The 21,876-nt window shown below is 44.8% G+C and overlaps 1 protein-coding gene across 1 annotated transcript in view; it reads left to right on the plus strand.

The window, feature by feature from the left end:
• cpamd8 (C3 and PZP like alpha-2-macroglobulin domain containing 8) overlaps nucleotides 1-21,876 on the plus strand; it is a 106,515-nt gene that overhangs the window by 25,809 nt on the left and 58,830 nt on the right. Inside the window, exons 16-25 of the mRNA XM_072243950.1 lie at nucleotides 100-249; nucleotides 5,764-5,922; nucleotides 6,242-6,384; nucleotides 9,413-9,475; nucleotides 11,843-12,074; nucleotides 17,901-18,054; nucleotides 18,161-18,303; nucleotides 18,692-18,743; nucleotides 19,651-19,949; nucleotides 21,473-21,698. Of these exons, the coding sequence (XP_072100051.1) occupies nucleotides 100-249; nucleotides 5,764-5,922; nucleotides 6,242-6,384; nucleotides 9,413-9,475; nucleotides 11,843-12,074; nucleotides 17,901-18,054; nucleotides 18,161-18,303; nucleotides 18,692-18,743; nucleotides 19,651-19,949; nucleotides 21,473-21,698 (1,621 nt within the window). The remainder of the gene's footprint in view (nucleotides 1-99; nucleotides 250-5,763; nucleotides 5,923-6,241; nucleotides 6,385-9,412; nucleotides 9,476-11,842; nucleotides 12,075-17,900; nucleotides 18,055-18,160; nucleotides 18,304-18,691; nucleotides 18,744-19,650; nucleotides 19,950-21,472; nucleotides 21,699-21,876) is intronic.

Here is a 21,876-nt window from a genome sequence, read left to right on the forward strand (position 1 = left end):
TGTGGGTGCAATGAAGTTTGAATTGGTGGGGGCTGTTGTGTGTTCATTAAATGCGCTGGATTCATGATAACTGGACATGTTCCTGGTTGAAATTTCCAGGTATCGATTTCACTCTCCTCTAACAAAACAATGCCTGGTGACCCCATCAGTGTGACGGTGAAGGGCAAGGCACGGTCGTGCGTTTGCATTGCATCTGTGGATAAGAGTGTGTACCTGCTGAAACCTGGCTTCCAGCTCACAACTGACAAGGTAATTACAGCTTACCCCTCTCACCGACATTCATCCTTGGTATGATGGTCATTCCATCTTTCAGACTGATTTATTATTTACTTAGGCCAGGATATTCTGTATTGTAAATGCTTTTACTTCCTTCAGTTCTGTTAACTTAAATCTCCCAACTTTAAAAACCTATTTAAACCCCAGTGTGGAACGTTTAGTTGACCCCAGACTTAACAATCTTGGGGAGGGAGCTTTGGATTTTCATGCCCATCCAGACAAAGCAGACCATTTGACTGGCATCTATGCACTATCCTGAGCATCCCTTTCCTCCACCGCTAGTGCAAGTCTTGTACAGTGTAAAACACTCACCTGGGCTTTCTCCAGTGGCACCTCACAAACATGTGATCTCTACCACCAAGCAAGGTCAAAGGAAGTGAGCGAATGGAACCAACTTTCAGTGGGATGCCATTCTGATTTTGAAACCTATCATCTATATTGGCAACATCTTCACAATAAATGTGGCAGTTCCCAAAGGTGCTTTTTCAAAGGCAGTTAAGAATGGGAAATGAATGCTGGACTTTGAATGGTATTCAAAATTCTGAAAGTTGATCGCAAATAATATCACCCTGAATAGTCTGGCTCTACTTATGGCTGTTCTTATTTTTTCTCTATACACACCCACTAGTGGGAAGATTTATTTATTTAGAGATACAGTGTGGAACAGGCCCTCTTGGCCCAACGAGCCGCGTTGCCAGCAACCCAGCTATTTAACACTAGCCTAATCCCAGGACAATTTACAATGATCAGTTAGTCTACTTACCGCTACATCTTTGGACTCTGGGGGTGGGGGGGCAGTGGCGTATCTAATTTATGGCAGGTATGGCACGTGCCCTGGGTGCCACTGAGCAGTTTCTATTAAAGTCAGACAAGCCATCCTCGGATAGTGAAAAAAGAACTTTCTTCAGATGTATGATCTGTCTTTGATTATCATGGGTGAGAAGCACTAGGATGGCCTTATTTTAGGGCATTGTATAAGAAAACCATGAAACGTTTCTTCATGAAGAAGGAGGAAAGTGGAGCTGAAGGACGGAAGAGACGGAAGTTGGAGGCGGAGGAAGCCAAGAAGTCGAGAGCAAGTTCTTCATGCCCTTTGAAAAGCCCGGAATAAGTAGTTCGACACGTTCCATGGAGTCACCTGCACCTGCTACAAGTTTGTTAGAATGTTAGAAAGATGGATCAAGTACAAATGCGTCACAGGCCGAGGAGGAAGTCAAGTCAGATAAATCCGAGTATGACGAGATTAAGAGTGAGGATGCCACAGAGAACGTGGACATGACAGGAGGGGAAGACGATGGTGGTGGTGGTGATGTTGAGTTTATTGACGAGGTTTTACCTGACGTGATTGAACCTGACGACACTGAACCTCGTGAACTGGATGGTGTCAAAGAGCCTCGAACTGTCATACCAGAAGTGATTGAACAGCATGACATGGGACTTCTGAAGTTCGACAAGGATACTGGAAAAGCAATTCTGCCTGATGCATTGAGAACAGAAATAAAGCTGGGTTCGAAGTATTTCCAGAACAGTGAGGGGCCTTTCCTACCAACAAAAAACCGCTCAATGAACAAAACTTGGTTCAAGAGGAAATTGGGAAATGGTCGTGGTGAGGAAGTGACTCGCTCATGGCTGGTCTATTCCCCTTCTTAAAAAGTCTGCATTTTGTATCTGTTGTTTTCTCTACTCCCGGTCAGACCATCAATCCTCACTGGAGCAGGAAAGTGGATTCAACCAGTGGAAAGCACCTGAAAGGATTAGTGTTCATGAAAATGCCAAGAATCATCGGGAATGCCTCACACAGTGGAAAGAAATTTAGCTGGAAACAGAGGAGTTATTGACGCGGTGTTTCAGTCACAGATTGAGAAGGAAAAGCAGAAGTGGCGTGATATCTTGACGAGAATCCTTCACTGCATAAAATTCCTTGCTACTCAGAACCTGGCTTTGCGAGGACACAGGGAGTCACTTCAGCTAGACGATGACTCCAATGTGGGAAATTTCCTTGGCTTACTGAAACTACTGGCCATCTTTGACCCTGTCATAAAAGAACACCTCACTCATTTGGAAAGTCATCCTGGATCCACATCTTATCTTTCACCGGGTGTCCAGAATGAATTCATCCACATGATGGCATCCACTGTTCTCTGGAGTTTACTGAGAAGCATTCGTAAAGCCAAGTAATATGGTCTCATGTTTGACTTGACTACTGATCAGGTGCACCGTAAGCAGATGTCAGAAGTAGTGAGGTATGTGGAAGTTGATTTTGAGAGGAAAGCACTCCATGTTAGAGAGTCCTTCCTTGGTTTTATCCAGATAAGCCAGAACGATGCTGAGAGCTTGGTTGAAGACATCTTGAAACAGCTAGAGAAGGACGAAATGGAGCTACACAATTGTTGGTCACAGTGCTATGACAACGCTGCTGTGATAGCTGGACACAGAAGTGGTGTTCATCAAAGAATAAGTGAGAAAAACAACCTGGCAGTGTTTGTGAATTGCGATAATCACTCACTCAGCTTGGTGGGTGTACATGCAGCCAAACAGGATACAATGATGGTCACATTTTTTGGAACCATCGAAGCTCTCTATGTGTTTTTCTCTCGTTCAACACAGCGCTGGGAAAAACTCAAAAACACTGTGCCTGTGGTTGTTAAGTCGGAGTCCAAAACCTGGTGGAGTGCAAGGACAGAAGCAGTGAAGCCCGTCAACAAGTACCTTGAGATACTTCAAGTTCTCCAGAACATGATAGACAATGAAAACAAGACCAGTGAAACAAGAAGTGACACAAGGCAGCTGTACAACCGCATGTTGAGTTACGATTTTCTGATTTTGCTAGGATTTTGGAACAAAGTACTCATTTGCATTGACCGTATTCAAAAGAGGCTGCAGGATCCTAGCATGAGCTTCCACGATGCTGCCCTGGATTTGAAAGCCTGCCGAGATCATTTTTATGATGAAAGAGATGTGTTGCTCAGTGAGTCACTCGAAGAAGGAGTCGGTCTCTGTTTGAAGTTGAAAGACGTCAGAGACGAAAGAAACGAATGGCTGTTGAGAACTCGAGAGACGCTGGATTCACAGCTAAGGAGGAAATGGAAAGAGTCATGAAGGGAACACTCGACCGTCTTCACGAGAAATGGACAAAAGGTTCGCTCATTTGCACGACACTGACGCCAAGTTTGGGTTCCTTCTCGATGTCGAGGGAGGGACTGTGTTATGGCGCCGACAGTAACGACCTAAAGAAGTAGTGCGAAAACTTGGGCGAATTGTACAGTTCTGATGTTGATGGACAGCAGCTACATGAAGAAATTAAGTTGGTATGTCATGGTTTTTGTGATATCATTCCTGGAAAAACATTTTTATCATTTCTAAATGTATGCATTACTAAATGACAATAAAAGGGGACTACGTGTCCTCATAATCATAATTTGTTAGTTAAAAGATTAACGAGCTTGACTTGTATTTTTGAGCTGATATTATGGCAAAGTTATCTAAAACAGCGGTCCCCAACCACCGGGCCGCAGACTGGTACCAGGCCGCAAAGCGTGCGCTACCGGGCCGTGAGGAAACGATATGATTTGGCGATAGGAGTCAGCTGCACCTTTCCTCATTCCCTGTCACGGCTTGAGCTTGAACGCACACGAGGTCATTACGCACGCGTCATCCATGTCAGCGTGGGAAGGAGATCAACTCCTCAAGCTTGCAAATGACGGCGGGCTGAAAAGTATGTTTGATATAACATCTCTGCCGGCATTCTGGATCAAGGTCAAGGCTGAATATCCTGAGATAGACTCAAAAGCACTGAAAATGTTGCTTTCTTTTCCAACATCATATCGCTGCAAAGCGGGGTTTTCTGCAATGAATGCAACGAAAACTAAATTGTGGAATAGACTGGACATAAGGAACCCCCTTCGAGTATCGCTGTCTTCCATCACCCCTCGATAGGACCGTCTTGTTGCAGGAAAACAAGCCCAGGGCTCCCACTGATTCAGCGATATTGGTGTGTTACAATGATTTTATATGTTCATACGGGGAAAATATGCGCTGTGTGTTTAATATCCAAATGTTACTTAAAATGTTATGATGCTGTTGACTTATATAACCATATAACAATTACAGCACGGAAACAGGCCATCTCGCCCCTTCTAGTCTGTGTTGAACACTACTCTCACCTAGTCCCACCGACCTGCACTCAGCCCATAATCCTCCATTCCTTTCCTGTCCATATACCTGTCCAATTTTTCTTTAAATCATAATATCGAAGCTGCCTCTACCACTTCTACTGGAAGTTCGTTCAACACTTACTTCAAACTCCCCTGTCCTCCCCTGATAATTGATTTATCGCTATATTCATGTGAGGAAAATATGCGCAGTGTGTTTAATATTAAATTCATTAGATAAATCATTTTAGAAACGAAATTGAGTGTATTAGCCACTTATCACCTATATTCTGGTCGTGATTAACTCCTTCCCCCAAACAGAATCGCCAAAAACGATTTGCAGGAAAAAAATCGGCTGGTACATGCATGCGCACTGGTGCTCATGCAAGGCTTCATGGTCATTGTAGTCTTTCTCTGGGTAAGCACAACGTATTTGACTGCTACACACATCAAAGTTGCTGGTGAACGCAGCAGGCCAGGTAGCATCTCTAGGAAGAGGTACAGTCGACGTTTCAGGCCGAGAACCTTCTTCAGGACTATCTGAAGGAAGAGTTAGTGAGAGATTTGAAAGGGGGCGGGGGAGATCCAAAATGATAGGAGAAGACAGGAGGGGGAGGGATGGAGCCAAGAGCTGGACAGGTGATTGGCAAAGGGGATATGAGAGGATCATAGGGCAGGAGGCCCAGGGAGAAAGACAAGGGGCGGGGGAATCCCAGAGGATGGGCAAGCGGTATAGTCAGAGGGACAGAGGGAGAGAAAGGAGAGTGAGAGAAAGAATGTGTGTATAAAAATAAATAACTGATGGGGTACGAGGGGGAGGTGGGGCATTAGTGGAAGTTAGAGAAGTCAATGTTCATGCCATCAGGTTGGAGGCTACCCAGATGGAATATAAGGTGTTGTTCCTCCAACCTGAGCGTGGCTTCATCTTTACAGTAGAGGAGGCCGTGGATAGACATGTCAGAATGGGAGTGGGATGTGGAATTAAAATGTGTGGCCACTGGGAGATCCTGCTTTCTTTGGCGGACAGAGCATAGGTGTTCAGCAAAGCGGTCTCCCAGTCTGCGTCGGGTCTTGCCAATATATAGAAGGCCACATCGGGATCAACTCAGAGTCGTTCTCAAGGAGTCTGAGCACATGGTGTCCAGTGGTTCACTCTGGTAGCAAAGGGCTTTGGTGATGGATGTTGCAGATGGGACCTGCCTGGTGTGGAGGCACTGGGATCTGCGCTGGTCCAGGAAGCATTGCTGTCTTGCTTCCCTGTAGTGTTTATCTGCAGGAAAAGCCAGGGTGTACTGACCATCAGCTGGCCTTTAACTGTGTCCACTCGTTTCTCCAGATCTTTCAGGAACTGGCCGATTACGATGTCTCTGATGCTTTTGGAATTCCGAAGGAGGATGGTCACTTTTGGTGGCCGGGGCTCTCTTCACGAAGACGGAGATCATCCGTGTTCCCTTGGCACTGGGATATCACCAAGGATGCCCACTTCGCCTTCAGCGTAAGCACCATGTCACAGCAACCTCCCCCGTCTCAGCTTGCCCACGATCTGTTTTCAGCCCACGTCCTGCTCTCATTTGGACATGGGTTCCCCAGACTCTGAATCTGATTGGGTTGGATCAACTCTTACTGGGATAGGTTCTCTAGGTATTGAATCTTACTTGATAATTGTCCCACAAGCACTAGCCCTAATACTATACAGATTCCTCAGACCCCGACTCTTACTGGGGCACAGGTCCCCAGATTTGCTCGTGGATACTGTTCTGCTCTTCTACCCAAGACCAATTCTTTGATCTGTGTCTGCTTCCCCGGTTACATAGGAGACAGGCCTGGTGGTCATGACAGACGTGGTGAGTCTGAACCACAGACAGAATGGGGGGATGTACACTGACGAGGCCATGCCAGGCTTCCAGCCTCACACTGGCACCCTGGTGGCAGCCCTACAACCAAGGATCAGCCCTAGGTAAGAGGAGATCTTTATGTTTTACACTTACTGGAATGGGTCAATCCTTCAATGTGTAGCCCCCCCGGTAAGCCTCAGGCTCGCTCAGCTAGCGTTCGTTTAGGGGGAGCAGCCTTCGGCCCCGCCAGACTGGGTAATGAAGTTTGTGTGGATGCTACGTGATGTACCCCACCCCGCCAAATGACAGACAATACACCATATGTGGTTAAATGATTACACTTTATAGATCTTACTGGAACTATGTAATTAATAGAGATAAAATATAAAAGGAAAATAAAAGGCGCCAAACTTATCAAAGTTCAACCACTTCGTGCACAACAGTTGGAGCTCAATTAATGGAGTCGTCTTTCCACCATTCGATTCCCTCCGACTGCCTGGGACCAACCACGGTGGTCGACCAGACGCTCCACACGAGTCTGTCTTTGTCTCCTCTCCTCGCCGAAGACCCTGAGCCTCGGACCCCCGCTCGAGGTCCGTCCTGCTGCCCAGCTTACAGCATCGCGTCTCCTCTCACTGTCACCATCTGCCTTCTGTCCCAAAGCCCACGAGAAACAATAGCTTACAGACACACAAGAAAGAATAACATCTATCCCAATTGGTTCATTCGCTCTCTTATCAATAATATAACCCAAACAAGCAGAGAGAGAGAGAGAGAGAGAGAGAACTCCTTACATTGCAGTTATTTTTACAGAAAAGCCATTTTAATTATAACATAGCAAAGAAGCCATTTTGTTAGCCTTCACAGTAACATAAAAGAAGAAACCCCTTACAAATGTAAAACTGTAGGGTCTCCTTTGAGGTTCAAAGAAGCAGTGTTGACCGTAGTTTTCTCCACTGCCTCTTGGTGTAAATAAGTTTCAAACTCATTGGGACAAAGGCACTAGCAAGTCGTTTTTGGTTGCTGCTATCAATATTATGCAACACATCTAACACAGATGTGACGACTTAGGTTCAGTTGTGACCTCCAGTGCTACCTGAGTGAAGTTTGCACGTTCTCCCTGTGATCATGTGGGGATCCTCCCATACCCCAAAAATGCATGGGTTGGTCGGTTAACTCAGGGGTCCCCAACCTTTTTTGCACTGCCGACCGGCTTAATATTGCCAATATTCTTGCGGGCCGGCCGACCGGCGGGGGAGGGGGTAGAGTTGCCAACGAACAAGAGTAGCAGTCAAATGCGTTGTTTACCCAAAAGACTACAATGATCATGAAGCCTTGCGCAGGCACCAATGCGCATGCGCGTCGTAACCTGCTGATTCCTCCTCCCCACCCCCCGCCCCACCAAGCAAATTCTTTTTGGCGATTCTGTTCGTGGGGGTGGGTGTTAATCACTACTGAAATATAGGTGATAAGTGGGTAATACACTCAATTTTGTTTCCAAAAAGGTTTATCTAACGAATTTAATATTAAACACAGAGCGCATATTTTCCTCGCATGGATATGATGATAAGTCAATTATCAGGGGAGCTTGAAGTAAGTGTTGAACGAACTTCCAGTAGAAGTGGTAGAAGCAGGTTCGATATTATCATTTACAGAAAAATTGGATAGGTATATGGACAGGAAAGGAATGGAGGGTTATGGGCTGAGTGCAGGTCGTTGGGACTAGGTGAGAGTAGCATTCGGCATGGACTAGAAGGGGAGAGATGGCCTGTTTCTGTACTGTAATTGTTATATGGTTATATAGGTCACTTATAAGTCAATAGCATCATGACATTTTAAGTAACATTTCGATATTAAACGCACAGCACGTATTTTCCCTGTATGAACATATAAAATCATTGCAACACACCAATATCGCTGAATCAGTGGAAGCCCTGGGCTTGTTTTCCTGCAACAAGACGGTCCTATCGAGGGGTGACGGGAGACAGCGATACTCGAAGGGGGTTCCTTGTGTCCAGTCTATTCCGCAGTTTAGTTTTCGTTGCATTCATTGCAGAAAACTCCGCTTCGCAGAAAAATGTTGGAAATGGAAGCAATGTTTTCAGTGCATTCGTGGCTATCTCAGGACATTTAGCCTTGGCTTTGATCCAAAATGCCGACAGAGATGTTATGTCAAACATACTTTTCAGCCGGTCGTCATTTGCAAGCTCGAGGAGTTGATCGCTTTCCCGCCCTGACACGGATGACGCGCGGGTCATGACCTCGCATGCGTAATGGGTGATCAGTGGCCGTGACAGGGAATAAGGAAAGGTGCAGCTGACCAAATCATATCACTTCCTCGCGGCCCGGTAGCGCATGCTCTACGGCCCGGTGGTTGGGGACCGCTGAGTTAACTGGTCACTCTAAACTGCCCTTGACGTAGGTGGGTGGTAGAATTGAGGGAATGCAGGGAGAATAGGTTACAGAGAAAATTAGTGAAGATATGGACTTGCTCTTTGAATTGTCAGAGATTGTATAGGATGAATGGTGTCCTTCCATGTTGCATGGAAATATGGAATTATGCACAAGTTTCATCTGAATGATACGTCATCTGCATGCATGGTTCCAGTAATACAGTGGTGAATACAGAAGACAGCTGATAATCATGGATATATATAGAGCCTCAGCAGAAGAATTACTTATTTACTGTACCTAAAACAAAGAAGTTAGGGATGGGGTAAAGGGGATCAAGGCTTAGAGCATCTAGTAAGTGAAGGGCTTTCTCAAAGATCTAACATAAATATGATGGGTCAATGGTCCATTTTGCTGTGTAATTTTACAATCATGCCTTTGTGTGATAACCTCAGTCAGACATCTCCTTAAATATCTGGCACCTCTGGTAGTGCTGCACTCACTCAGAACTGCACTTGAAGATTAGCCTGAGATTTTTTTCCTCAGCCTCCTGAACTTCAGTCTGGCTGGTGGTTCTGGGGCGGGAGGAACAACTCGGGGAAAGTACATTATGGAGACGCCAGGAAAGTAGAGACTGCAGGGAGAGTTGGCGCCGGTCATAATGCGGGCAGACTGGGGTGGCTGGGAGAAACGTTGTCCTGCGAGATGCCATTGATGTTCTGCTCTCCTCTAACATGTAGCTGATCTCTTTCTGCCCAGAGCTGAGAAGAGGAAAAGGACGTTTTTTCCAGAAACCTGGATCTGGCATTGTCTCAACATCAGGTAGAAACATTGAAAACTGGATTTATGCAAGAGTGCGACGGTGGGTCGGAATAGATGCCAATCCCATTCCTAGTGACAATCCCTAAAGTGGGAATAGGATTTCCGGCTCCTGATAAGACAAGCATCCAGCTTCTCCACAGGATATTGGAGGCTACTGCCAAGAGTTAGATGAATGTCAAATTTAAAGATCCTAAGGTCCACTGACTGGACTGACCCAAATGTGGGTATAAGGGATAGGAACGGAGAAGATTAGAAATTCTGTGTCTGTGAATATCACAGGTCAATTTATTTCCCATTAAATCAGAACAAGTGAATGAGCAGGAAATATTGGAAGCTATGCAGAATGTAGCTTAATAAAAGAAGGATGTTATCACTGTGGCTGCCAATGCAAAAAAAGTATTTAGTGGAGTCTGTATCTTCCAAAAGATATTGTTTCAAAGCACTTAACACATTGCCAGAATATCTTCCAATGCCTTGCCATTACTGCATTCCTCAGCTAAGTGTTCCCATGTGAGAATTTAAAACATTACCAGCTTTTGGGCCAAAGGATGAAAGGAATTTTGAGTTTATTTACTTCCAAAGCTCCCAAACGGTGGAGAGCACAGCTTGCATCGGAGTGGAACGGCATTTCACAGCCTTGAATAAGGGGAGGGAAGGATTGAGGGTAGTGGGCTCAATGATGAGTCAGTCTCATACACCTGTGCACCCTGACAATCAGCACTGCTAAGCTTTCGTTTGATGTTCTGTCAAATTACGGTCACCATTCAATACACAGAACTTCCAGTTTAACACATTGCCCAGTACACAAGGGCCTGGATAACACATTGCCCAGTAAACACAGCTCTTCAAGTGGTACTATGTCTGAAAGACAGCTCTGTGTTCAACACACCATGCGATTAACACAGCTCGCTATGCTGCACAATACGATACACAACTACTCCCTTGTAACCCAATTCTCTGTAACTATTTAATACACACAACTCCATGTTTAGCATATTATCCAGTACACACAGCTCCTTATCTCATACTATCCAATTGTCCAAGATAGCTCCTTGTGTAACACACTGTTCAATATACAACATGCCGCCCAGTACACACAGTTTGCTGTAACAGACTTGCCAATAAACACAGTTCCTGATTATAGAGTGGATTCTGGTTAATGGGGATACATCAGTACAATATGGCCCAATTAAGCAGCTGTCCCAATTAGCCGAAGTTTCATGGAAATAGTTAAAAAGATATAAAAGGGACAAACTGAAGTTTAACTGAGTAACAATTAATGTATTTAAATGAAATACAGAATAAATTAGAATACTACCAATGCCTCTAATATATAGGCATCCGTTAGTCTCGTGAGACCATGGATTTGCACCTTGGAAGGTTTCCAGGGTGCAGGCCTGGGCAAGGTTGTATGGAAGACCAGCAGCTGCCCATGCTGCAAGTCTCCCCTCTCCACACCACCAATCTTGTCCAAGGGAAGGGCATTAGGACCCATATAGCTTGGCACTGGTGTTGTCGCAGAGTAATGTGTGGTTAAGTGCCTTGCCCAAGGACACAACACGCTGGCTCAGCCAAGGCTCGAATGAGTGACCTTCAGATCACTAGACGAACGTCTTAACCACTTGGCCATACCAACCAATGCCTCTACAGTACTATAAAACTGTGACTAGATCCTAATAGTTAATGACGGAGGAATTCATCTGGCATGTTCTTTTGATTGACTGTAAGTGATTGATAAAGTCAGCACAGACATCTAGTGCAGATAATGACCTGAGTTCATACAATGATTTAAATGATTGCATCCTCCAAATCTTCATTTTCATTGTAACAGTTAAGATGACTGTCAGACCTTCAAATTCTCCATAAATCCTAACTTGTTGAAGTAGTGAAATTGTTTCATTTTCACTCCCGGCTGTTTCTGGCCTGAACGCTTGAAACCGCAGTGAGCAAAACAGTGCTGAGTTGTCTTGCTGCTTATTTCTAACCCACTATGAGTGACAAAAATCGCTGCTTTTTGAACACAAACACACAGAACTGACGCTATTTAAAAGCAGTTTGCTGTAAGCACAGTGTAGTGTCTAAAGTGCACATGACCGATGCTAGTTAGAAACTGTTTCTTGCCCCAACCAAGTGGTATAGTATCCGAAATAAACGAAGGGAATCCCGGGTCTTTTCTCAATTTAGAGTTTGTTCTTTAAGAGTTTCCCAAATAAACGGCTGCCTCAATTAACCGATGGCCCAATTAACTGGATTCCACTGCAGTACACAAATCGCTATGTACCATCATTCAGTTACAAAGTTCATTGTGAATTGCCCGCCAGCGTTCTCACTGGTTGTTCTGTGATTGCCATTACCTCTTGCTGATAGTGATTCTGCAGGCGAGGCTCGGTTACGTGTGGAGGTTCCCGACTCGATCACCACGTGGATAACCGAAGCAGTCAGCCTGTCGCAGGAGAGTGGCCTCGGACTTGCACAACCCACTGAGCTCCGCACGTTCAAAGCTTTCTTTGTGGACTTCACCCTGCCCAGCTTCGTGATCCGCGGGGAACAAACCAAGATCCCACTCATGGTCCACAACTATCTGCCGAGTTGTGCTGAGGTACGTTCAAAGTTGCCATATCAGGAAAGAGGGAGTGGGGAAGGGAATGGAGAAGGAAAAGATAAAGATTAACTTTATTTGTTACATGAACATCAAAACACATTGAAATGCATCGTTTGCATCAATGACCGACAGAGTCTGAGAATGTGGAGGAGCAGCCCATAAGTGCCGCCATGCTTCCAGGGCCTGCCCTCGATTTACTGATCCCCATGTCTTTGGAATGTGGGAGGAAACCGGAACACCCGGAGGGATCCCACACGGTCATGGGGATAACGTACAAACTTTTACAGACAACGGGAATTGACCCTCCATCACTGGCAATGTAAAGCGTTACACTGTTGTGCTGCCAGCTGGAGATGAGGGGTGAGGGCATTTTTGGGGTAAGCATATGGGTTGGGATTAATGGTGTGCACTTGTATAGTTACATACAGTATATATATATTATATGGGTTGGGATTAATGGTGTGCACTTGTATAGTTACATACAGTATATATATATTATATGGGTTGGGGTTAATGGCACTAGTGCACTAGTATAGCTGCATATTGTATATATATTATTTATTGAGATACAGTGAGGAATAGGCCATCTGGCCCTTTGAGCCACCCCGTTGATCAATCCCCCAATTCAATCCCAGCCTAATCACAGGACAATTTACAATCACCAATTAATCTACAAACCAGTATACCTTTGGACTGTGGGAGGAAACCAGAACACCTGGAGGAAACCCACGCAGATATAGGCAGAACATACAAGCCCCTTACAGGCAGCAACGGGAATTGAGCCTGGGTCGCCCGTACCGTAAAGCGTTATGCCGTTCCGCCCCCTCTACCCAACAAGGTGGAAAATTGATAAGTCTTAGTAAGTCGTGTCTCGAAGCTGCAGAGTAAATCCAGTCTGGTTGGTTCCTACCAGAGTGATCTAGTCTCAATCATCAGCAAAGTGTCATTGTCAGTGCTTACCACTAACACCCAGTTTAGGTTTCAATTGAGCCACTTGGCTCCAGACCTCCTTATGGACATAACGGCAAAGAGGTAAATTGCAAAGGTAAAAGTTACTGTCTTTTATATCCTGGCAGGATTTGAACTAATTCTGTATCTAGAGGCTCTTATAAATCTGACATCAATGGCCTTCAAAGGAATACACTCCAATGGCACCTTACACAAAAGAAGATGGTTGATCTTGTTGGAAGGTCAATCGTTCTGCTCCAGGACATTATTATAGGAGTCCCTTTTTGAGGTTCAATCATCTTCAGCAATCTTCCTTTCCTCAGAAGTTCAACCATGGGGATGTGCACTGTTGATTACTTGCAATTGCAGTTTATCAGAGAATGCCTCCGTACGTGAAGACCTAGATTTAATTCAACACAAACTGATATGTGGAAAGTAACATTTATACCACACTTGACCTCCAAGGGAGGGACCACCAACTTAGCCTTGACATGCAAAGGCATTAACAACACCAAGTCTCTTGCCCGCAATCCTGAGATTTACTCTTGACCAGAAACTCAGCTGGACCAGACACAATACTATGGCTACAGAGTTGGTATGACCTGTGGTAAGTGACTTGCCTCTTAACATCAAAAGCCTCTCCACAAGGCTTGGGTCAGGACTGTGATAGAATATTTTCCACTTGGTTGCAAGCTCAAGGAAAAGACAGCCCAGCTGAGTGAAAGTTCATTGAAAATCTGGCTGAATGGTGCTACAACAATCTCTCACTCAATGTCAGCAAGGCAATGGAGCTGATTATTGACTTCAGGAAACTAGAGGACCATGAGCCAGTCCTCTTCAGGGGATCAGAGATGGAGCGGGTCAGCAACTTTAAATTCCTCGGTGTTATCCGTTCAGAGGATCTGTCCTGCGTCCAGCACGTAAGTGTCATTACAAAGGAAGAACAGCAGTACCTCGACATTTTTTTTAGAATTTTCCAAAGAAGGCAACAGTAACCTGCCTCAATGACTATCATCTGATGGCATTAACATCAGCCATTATGAAATGCTTTAAGCACACTAAAGCCTTTCTCCTGGCTACACTGGACCCTTAACAGTTCGCTTATCACTCAAATCGATCCATAGCTTCTGCCCTGTCCCACCGGGAAAATGGGGTCTCATATGTCAGTCTGCTGTTTATAGACTTCAGTTCAGCATTCAACATCATCATAGTCCTGAAACTGGTGGGGAACCATCCTTGCTGGGTCTCAACACTTCCCTCTGTAATTGGATATTGGACTTCTTAACAGTAAGGCCACAGTCAGTCCATGTAGGCGCAACATCTCTTGTCCCATTATGTTGAGCACTGGCACCCCTCCCGCCCCAAGGCTGTGTGTTCACCCGCTGCTGTTCTCACTGCTGACGCATGACTGTCACAGATCCAGCTCAAACCATGTCGTTAAGTGGTTGGCTTTATCAAGAACGATGACGAGATGGAGTGGAGCGGCTGGTGGATTAGTGTGAAAACAACAACCTAAGCCTGAATGTGAAGAAGACAAAGGAAATCATTGTGGGCCCCAGGAAGGTGCAGACAGATCATCCCCCTCTGCGAATACATGGCTCCTCCATAGAGAGTTAAGTGCACCAAGTTCCTGGCAGTTCACATTACAGATGACCTCACCTGGTCCCTTAATATCACTTCCCTGAACAAGAAGGCACAGCAGCACCTCCACTTCCTAAGAAGATTGAGGCACGCAAGGCTCCCACCCATCATCTTAACTGTGTTTTACAGAAGCACCATTGAGACCGTCCTGACAAGGTGCATCTCCATCTGGTATGGGAGCAGTCGAGCATCGAACCAGAAGTCCCTACAAAAGACTGAGAGAACAGCTGAGAGGAACATAGGGGATATTCATCAGGAATGCTGCATACACATTATTAAAGATCCCACCCATTCATCCAGCATCCTTTTTGACTTTCTACCATCAGGCAGGAGACTCTGATGTATATAAACAAGAATGGTCAGGATGAGAAACAGTTTCTCTCCCCAGGCCATTAGGCTTCTGACCTCTTGGCTGCATCATATTTAAAGTGTCACTGATTAATCTGTTCCGGTCGTGCATGCAGCCTGGTACAGCCGTTCCGATCTATTCTTACTTTTTAATTTACGTTATTTTTTGTATTTTTTTTCTCACAGTAACACGTTGAAGCTGCACCCTCTCTAACATGCTGGTAGAGAGAGTTTTATTTCAGTTTTCTTTAGCACTGGAAATGGTTGCATTCTGACACGCGGGACAGAAGCAAGGTCGCATTGTGTATTTCACCGACCAGCAAAGACCGGCCGGCTTAGCTGACAAAGCGGTGGACACCCCTGCTGAAATCTGGAGGAAAACACACAGAGGGGGATCACAAAGCCGAGGAAAGAGGACCGGGTTGAGACAACAGAGACTTTTGGAGAAGAGGAGTTCGGTGGGTAATACCGTTCCGGCTGACCGGAAGTGCACCGAGAGCAGTAAGCGTAAAGGAGTTGGGTGCTTACTGATCTGGCTAGCAACGGATGGTGCAATCCGGGGTATATTACGATCGAGGAACGTGTTTGCAGACTGGATATTGAACTTTTTACTGTTGGACTTCGGCCACATTCCACCGTGATACAACACTTGGCGGCACAGGAGGTCGTTCCTGCCTGTGGCCATCGGACATGCAGCTCTTCCCATGGAGGATTAGACACCCTGAGCCAATAGACTGGTCCTGGACTTATTTTCCATCTGGCATAGTTTGCATTTTGGTGTTTGATTGTTGGGGTTTTATGTATTGCTATATTTACGCTCTATTCCTGGTTGGTGCGGCTGTAACGAAACCAAATTTCCCTCGGGATTAATAAAGTCAGTCTGTCTGTCCGTCCGTCCATCCATCCATCCATCCATCCATCCATCCCAATGCCCTCGAATGGAAATACCTACAAAAAGTAGTGGATATGGCCCAGTCCATCACTGGTCAGGTCTTCCCCACCATTGAGCACATCTACACAGAGCGCTGTCGCAGGAAAGCAGCATCCGTCATCAAGGAACCCCACCACCCAGGACGTGCTCTCTTCTCTCTGCTGCCATCAGGAAGAAGGTACAAGAGCCTCAGGATCCACACCATCAGGTTCAGGAACTTTTATTGCCCCTCAACCATCAGGCTCCTGAATCACAGGGGATAACTTCACTCAACCCATCACTGAACTGTCTCACAACCTCTGGACTCACTTTTAAGGACTCTTCATCTCATGTTCTCTATATTTATTGCTTATTTATTATTATTTTTATATTTCTTTTTGTATTTGCACTTTGTTGTCTTTTGCACATTGGTTGTTTATCCATCCTGTTTGCATTTTTTCATTTATTCCATTGTGTTTTTTGTATTTGCTATGAATGCCCACAAGAAAATGAATCTCGAGGTTGTATATGGTGATATCTATGTACTTGGATAATAAATTTGCTTTGACTTTTGACTTTGACCCATTCCCTCCACAGCTGGTATGTTGTCGCTGCAGTGTATACCATCTACGTAATACATTACAGTTACTCACCTAAACTACGCTGACAATACCTAAAACAGTAACCTCCTACCACCTAAGAGGACAGCTGCATTACATTATTTGAAAACAGGATTCCTGATACACACTGTTTAGACTTTGTTATTCCTTCATCACTCTGTTATATCCTGAATTCCTCTCTAAAATACTAAAAGGCGTACGTCCATTATACAGAATCCAGTGATTGAAGAAGGCTGATTGCCACCACACCATTTCTGAAGGTGGTTGTGGTCTCGCTGTGACACCCCCATATCATGAAGGAATAAAAGTATCAGCAGGATTCTGGAATAGGTCATGGATTGTACCCACATACCTTATAAAACCCTGGATTCCAGGAACTCAAATACAGAGAAAGCCTTGCTTCAGTTCTGTAAAGATATAGTCCAACTTCACCTGCAGTGCTTGTGTTACATTCTGGGGCACTACGCTACAAGAAAGAGACTTCTTTGGAAGGACTGCATAGTAGATTCACCAGACTAATACTTAGACCTGAAGGGTTAAGTTAAAAGTATGATTGCATGGATTTGGTTTGCATCCATTAATTTAGAAGATGGAAGAGTGATGTAATCGAGAAATTGAAGAGCAGTAAAACTGATGGGGGTAGAGTGAGAGAAACTCTTCCCTCTGCTGGTGGTGTCCAGAACAAGATGCAAAGTCCTAAAGTTGGAGCCATTCTATTCGTAGAGTCTCACAACACAAAAATAAGCTGTCCATTCCATGTTCATGAATTGCCCATCCACACTGATTCTGTATATCAGCATTTAGACTGTAGCCTTCTATCTCTTGGCAGGTCATGTTCTCATCTATCTGCTTCTTAAATATTCTGAGAATACCTCAAAGATGGTGCCAAGAAGCATTTCCTCACACAAAGGCAATGGAACTCTGTATAACACTCCAAAAAAGGCCCTTGATATGGGGAATTAATCTGAGCTCTCAAGACAGAAGGACTTTTGAAATAGAAACAAAAGAAAAATGATGGAAGCAGTCAGCAGGTTAGGCAGTACTTGTGAAAAGAAACACAAAGTTAACTTTTCAGTCGTCATCCCATTGATCTGATGAAGTGTATTTGATCTAAAATATTAACAGCGTTTTCTGTTTTTATTTCCATTTTTTGGCATCTGAAGTTTTTTTTTCATTTTTACCGATGGACTTTGGTTGAGTAAGGGTACTAGGAGAATGGGAATAAATTTGTATAAACCAGAATGTGAGAAGTTCAGCAGACTCTCTCTATTATGAGTGGGGATGACAATAGACTGGATGCTTCCATGAGCACTTGTGACTGCACCGTGTTAAGATCAGTCTCCTCAAATGTTCCAGGTTCATGTTAAAGTTACAGTCCCAAAAGGAATTAAATTTATTGGGCACCCAGGGAAGAGACACCTGACTCGAAAGATGTGTATCAACTCGGATGAAGCCAAACCCACATCCATCGTCCTCTTGTTCAGTGAGCTGGGCCCTGCAAACATCACAGGTAAGGGCTTATTGTGAGCTCCCAGAGTTCGGGATTGTTCCCAACATCCTGTCCCAGTGCTGTGCTCATGTATTGTGTTGACGGCCCTGTCGCTTTCCTTTCACAGCCAAAGGGTTTGCTTACGGTGGGAGCAGCTGCTGCCAGGGTGGGCTCCAGACGCTGAAGAATGGCAGGTACCTGGATGAAAGTTACCTGGACAGGCGGAACCCGGCTGGCATAGACTATGTGAAGAGACGCGTCCTGGTGGAGGTGAGGGAGCCCCTTCTGCTGTGTGTTCGGTTACGGGACCTAGGCTGCCCAAAAGAGTGTAGTGCAAAAGCAAAATGTTAGAGACTTGAAGACTGAAGTGTAATCAGAAAGTGCTACACACTCAGGTCAGGCAGCATCTGTGGAGAGAGAAGTACAGTTAGTATCTCAGGTCAGTGAGGTTTCATCAGTTCAGCAAGCAGTATACAAGGTGATTGGTGTGTTTTTGGAAGCTGAAGTTACTGTAAATATATAAACGCTGAAGTTTTTCTAGTTGCTGGGGAGGTATCTGTCAACTCAGCAGAGATTGGCAGATTAGAGGGGTAATTGGCTCTGTGGACTTTGCACTGATCGTTATCTTATCCTGTCTTTTTCTCTTGGTGTTCCACAGCCTGAAGGATTGCCCAGGGAGTACACCTACAGCATCTTCTTCTGCCCCAACGGTACGTGTAATTAGACTGCTTGACATGATAGAACAGCACCTCTATCTGTGGATGGTGGAGTGTACATTCCTTATAGGTGCCCGCAATCACGCGTCCAAATTGTACCAACTCCATTATATTTGTTAACTAAATTCCCTGCCTTTCAAATTGTCAATTGTGCAAATTTATTTCCCAACTTGGTCAAGTTTCTGAATGAAGGGTTACATTGAGCTTCAAGGTCACATAACACTATAATACGTTTCCCTACCTCAGGTTCTCCAATGAAGTGCACACATTGCTGTTAGTGTGAAGTCCAGAGCACACCAGGTCTGGTATAACCCTAACCCAAGTCCTTGTATACCAGTACTCTGGAGATAATGGCATGCATTCTATCAGACTTGATTGTACCTGCTCATAGCATGTTAATCATTTCCTTGGGTCCCCACAGTTTACAGATTTTCACTATTTGGAAAGTACAGTTTTCTGACCTTTTTAGATCCAAGAGAAATAATTTCTCATTTTCTCATTAAGTTTTACACAATTTCTTCATTTTCCACAGTTTTGCCTATTGATATCCATTTATGTTTTTATTCATATTGCTTACAATGCTGTAATCTTGGATATGTAGCTTTCTATTACATTTTCTAAATCATTTATAAACACAGTGAATTTTTGGAGAGCTGTTTTCCTTTCCCAACTTCCTTTCCAACCAATTTACCTCCAATTCCATGAACTTCAGTAATAGCCAACAGACTCTGATGAAGGACTTCATCCAATGCCTTCTAAAAATCTACATGAGTATAATTTGTTGAAACTCCCCTGTTCTATAATCCTCAACGTCAGGGTTTTCCACCTTTCTGCCCACTCCTCTCCAGTGCTTTGACATTCTTCCAATATGTTGGCCAAATTATTCTCTTTGTCTTCTCAGAAAAGATTCACATCTCCACCCCCAACAAGTACGAGTACCAGTACATCCAGAAGCCAGCCTGGATGACACACTTTGACGTGGCTGTAAAAGCACACAACGATGCCCACTTTGCCTTATCAACGGGTCCTCGAGACACGGCGGAAATGGTAGAGATTGTGATTGGAGGGCAGCAGAACACGAGGACGTGGATCACAGTGAGCAAGATGGGTGAGCCAGTGGTCAGTGCCAACACACCTCACATCCTGTCCTGGGACGAGTTCCGAAACTTCTGGATCCGTTGGAAGGCTGGCATAGTCCAGGTAAGGGGCAGTTTCCATGGTATGCACAGATAACAGCTACCTTTGGTCTCCACCTTTCACATGAGGGGGAGCATCCATGGGATTGCTGTTCCTTCAGTTTCTAAGTCTGGAGCATTTTTGCTTTGTATTCACTTTGGAGTTAATCAGCAGCTGGAATTTCCCCGATCTCACTAGGCCGTCATCTTTCATGTTGTGTTTAAAGACCTGACTTGGACCAACCAAGCAGAGTCCACTGCCAAGAAGGCCCACCAGCGCCTTTACTTCCTGAGAAAACTAAAGAAATTTGGCCTGTCCCCTAAAACCCTCACTAATTTTTATAGATGCACCGTAGAAAGCATTCTTCTAGGGTGCATCACAACCTGGTATGGAAGTTGTCCTGTCCAAGACCTGAAGAAGCTGCAGAAAATCGTGAACACGGCGCAGCACATCACACAAACCAATCTTCCATCCTTGGACTCACTTTACACCGCACGCTGTCGGAGCAGTGCTGCCAGGATAATCAAGGACACGACCCACCCAGCCAACACACTTTTCGTCCCTCTTCCCTCCGGGAGAAGGCTCAGGAGCTTGAAGACTCCTACGGCCAGGTTTGGGAACAGCTTCTTTCCAACTGTGATAAGACTGCTGAATGGATCCTGACCTGGATCTGGGCCGTACCCTCCAAATATCCGGACCTGCCCCTCGATTTTTTTGCACTACCTTACTTTCCATTTTCTATTTTCCGTTTGTGATTTATAATTTAAATTTTTAATACTTACTATCGATTTGTAATCCAGGGAGCGGGAAGCGCAGAATCAAATATCGCTGTGATGATTGTACGTTCTAGCATTAATTGTTTGGCGACAATAAAGTATAAAGTATCAATAGCCAAGGTGCAATCTGGTGCAGTTTTAGTAGTGGGCAATATGATTAAGAAGCAGTTAATGCAAGCTGTAAGACTGGGTTCAATTCTTGCTGCTGTCTTTACATTCTCCCCATGATAGGATGGGTGCTCCGGTTTCAAAATCAGGTTTAATATCACCGGCATGTGTCATGAAATTTGTAAACCCTGCGGCAGCAGTACAATGCAATACATGATAATTTATTTAAAAAACTGTAAATTACAGTAAGTATATATGTATGTATATTAGATAGTTAAATTGCAGAACTAGTGCAAAAACGGAAATAAAAAAGTAGTGAGGTAGTGTTTATGGGTTCAATGTCCATTCAGAAATCGAATGGCAGAGGGGAAGAAGCTATTCCTGAATCACTGGGTGATGCCTTCAGGCTTTGGTACCACCTTCCTGATGATAACAGTGAGAAGTTTCTTCTCCCATGCCAAAGACATATGGTTAGAGTTGGTGAGTTGTGGGCATGTTATGTTGGCACCTGAAGCATGGAGACACTTGCGGGCAGCCCAGCATAACTTGATTTGATGTAGATGATGCTTTTTGCTGTATGTTTTGATGTACATGTGACATAAAATTAATCTTTGAAAATCTTTAACCAACGAAGGTTTAGCTGTTCTCTTGTGCTGTTTCTAGGTGGGCCATGGCGCAGTGCCCTGTAATGAGTCGCTGATTGTTGAGTGGGCACTGACCAAAGTTCCAGATGTCAAATACATCGGCTTCTCGACGGGCTGGGGCTCAGTGGGCGAGTTCAAGATCTGGAGGAAAGAGGAATCAGAGGAAAACCACAATGAGGCCTTCACCCTTGGTGTGCCGCACAATGTGGTCCCTGGATCAGAGAGAGCCACGGCTTCTATGATAGGTAACAGCACAGTCAGGTTCCGTGCAATGCGGGATCCACTACCAATTAATCATGAAATACTGGTGATGGATGGAAGGCTTGGACTGGGTGTGGTGTGTTGGAAAGAAGTTTGTGGCTCTGAGTGACTAGGGACAGCCAGTTTTCTCAGAACCAGATCCCAACAGATGGTAGCTCCTCT

The sequence above is a fragment of the Mobula birostris genome, chromosome 26, assembly GCF_030028105.1.
Source record: "Mobula birostris isolate sMobBir1 chromosome 26, sMobBir1.hap1, whole genome shotgun sequence".
NCBI classification, from domain to species: Eukaryota; Metazoa; Chordata; class Chondrichthyes; order Myliobatiformes; family Myliobatidae; genus Mobula; species Mobula birostris.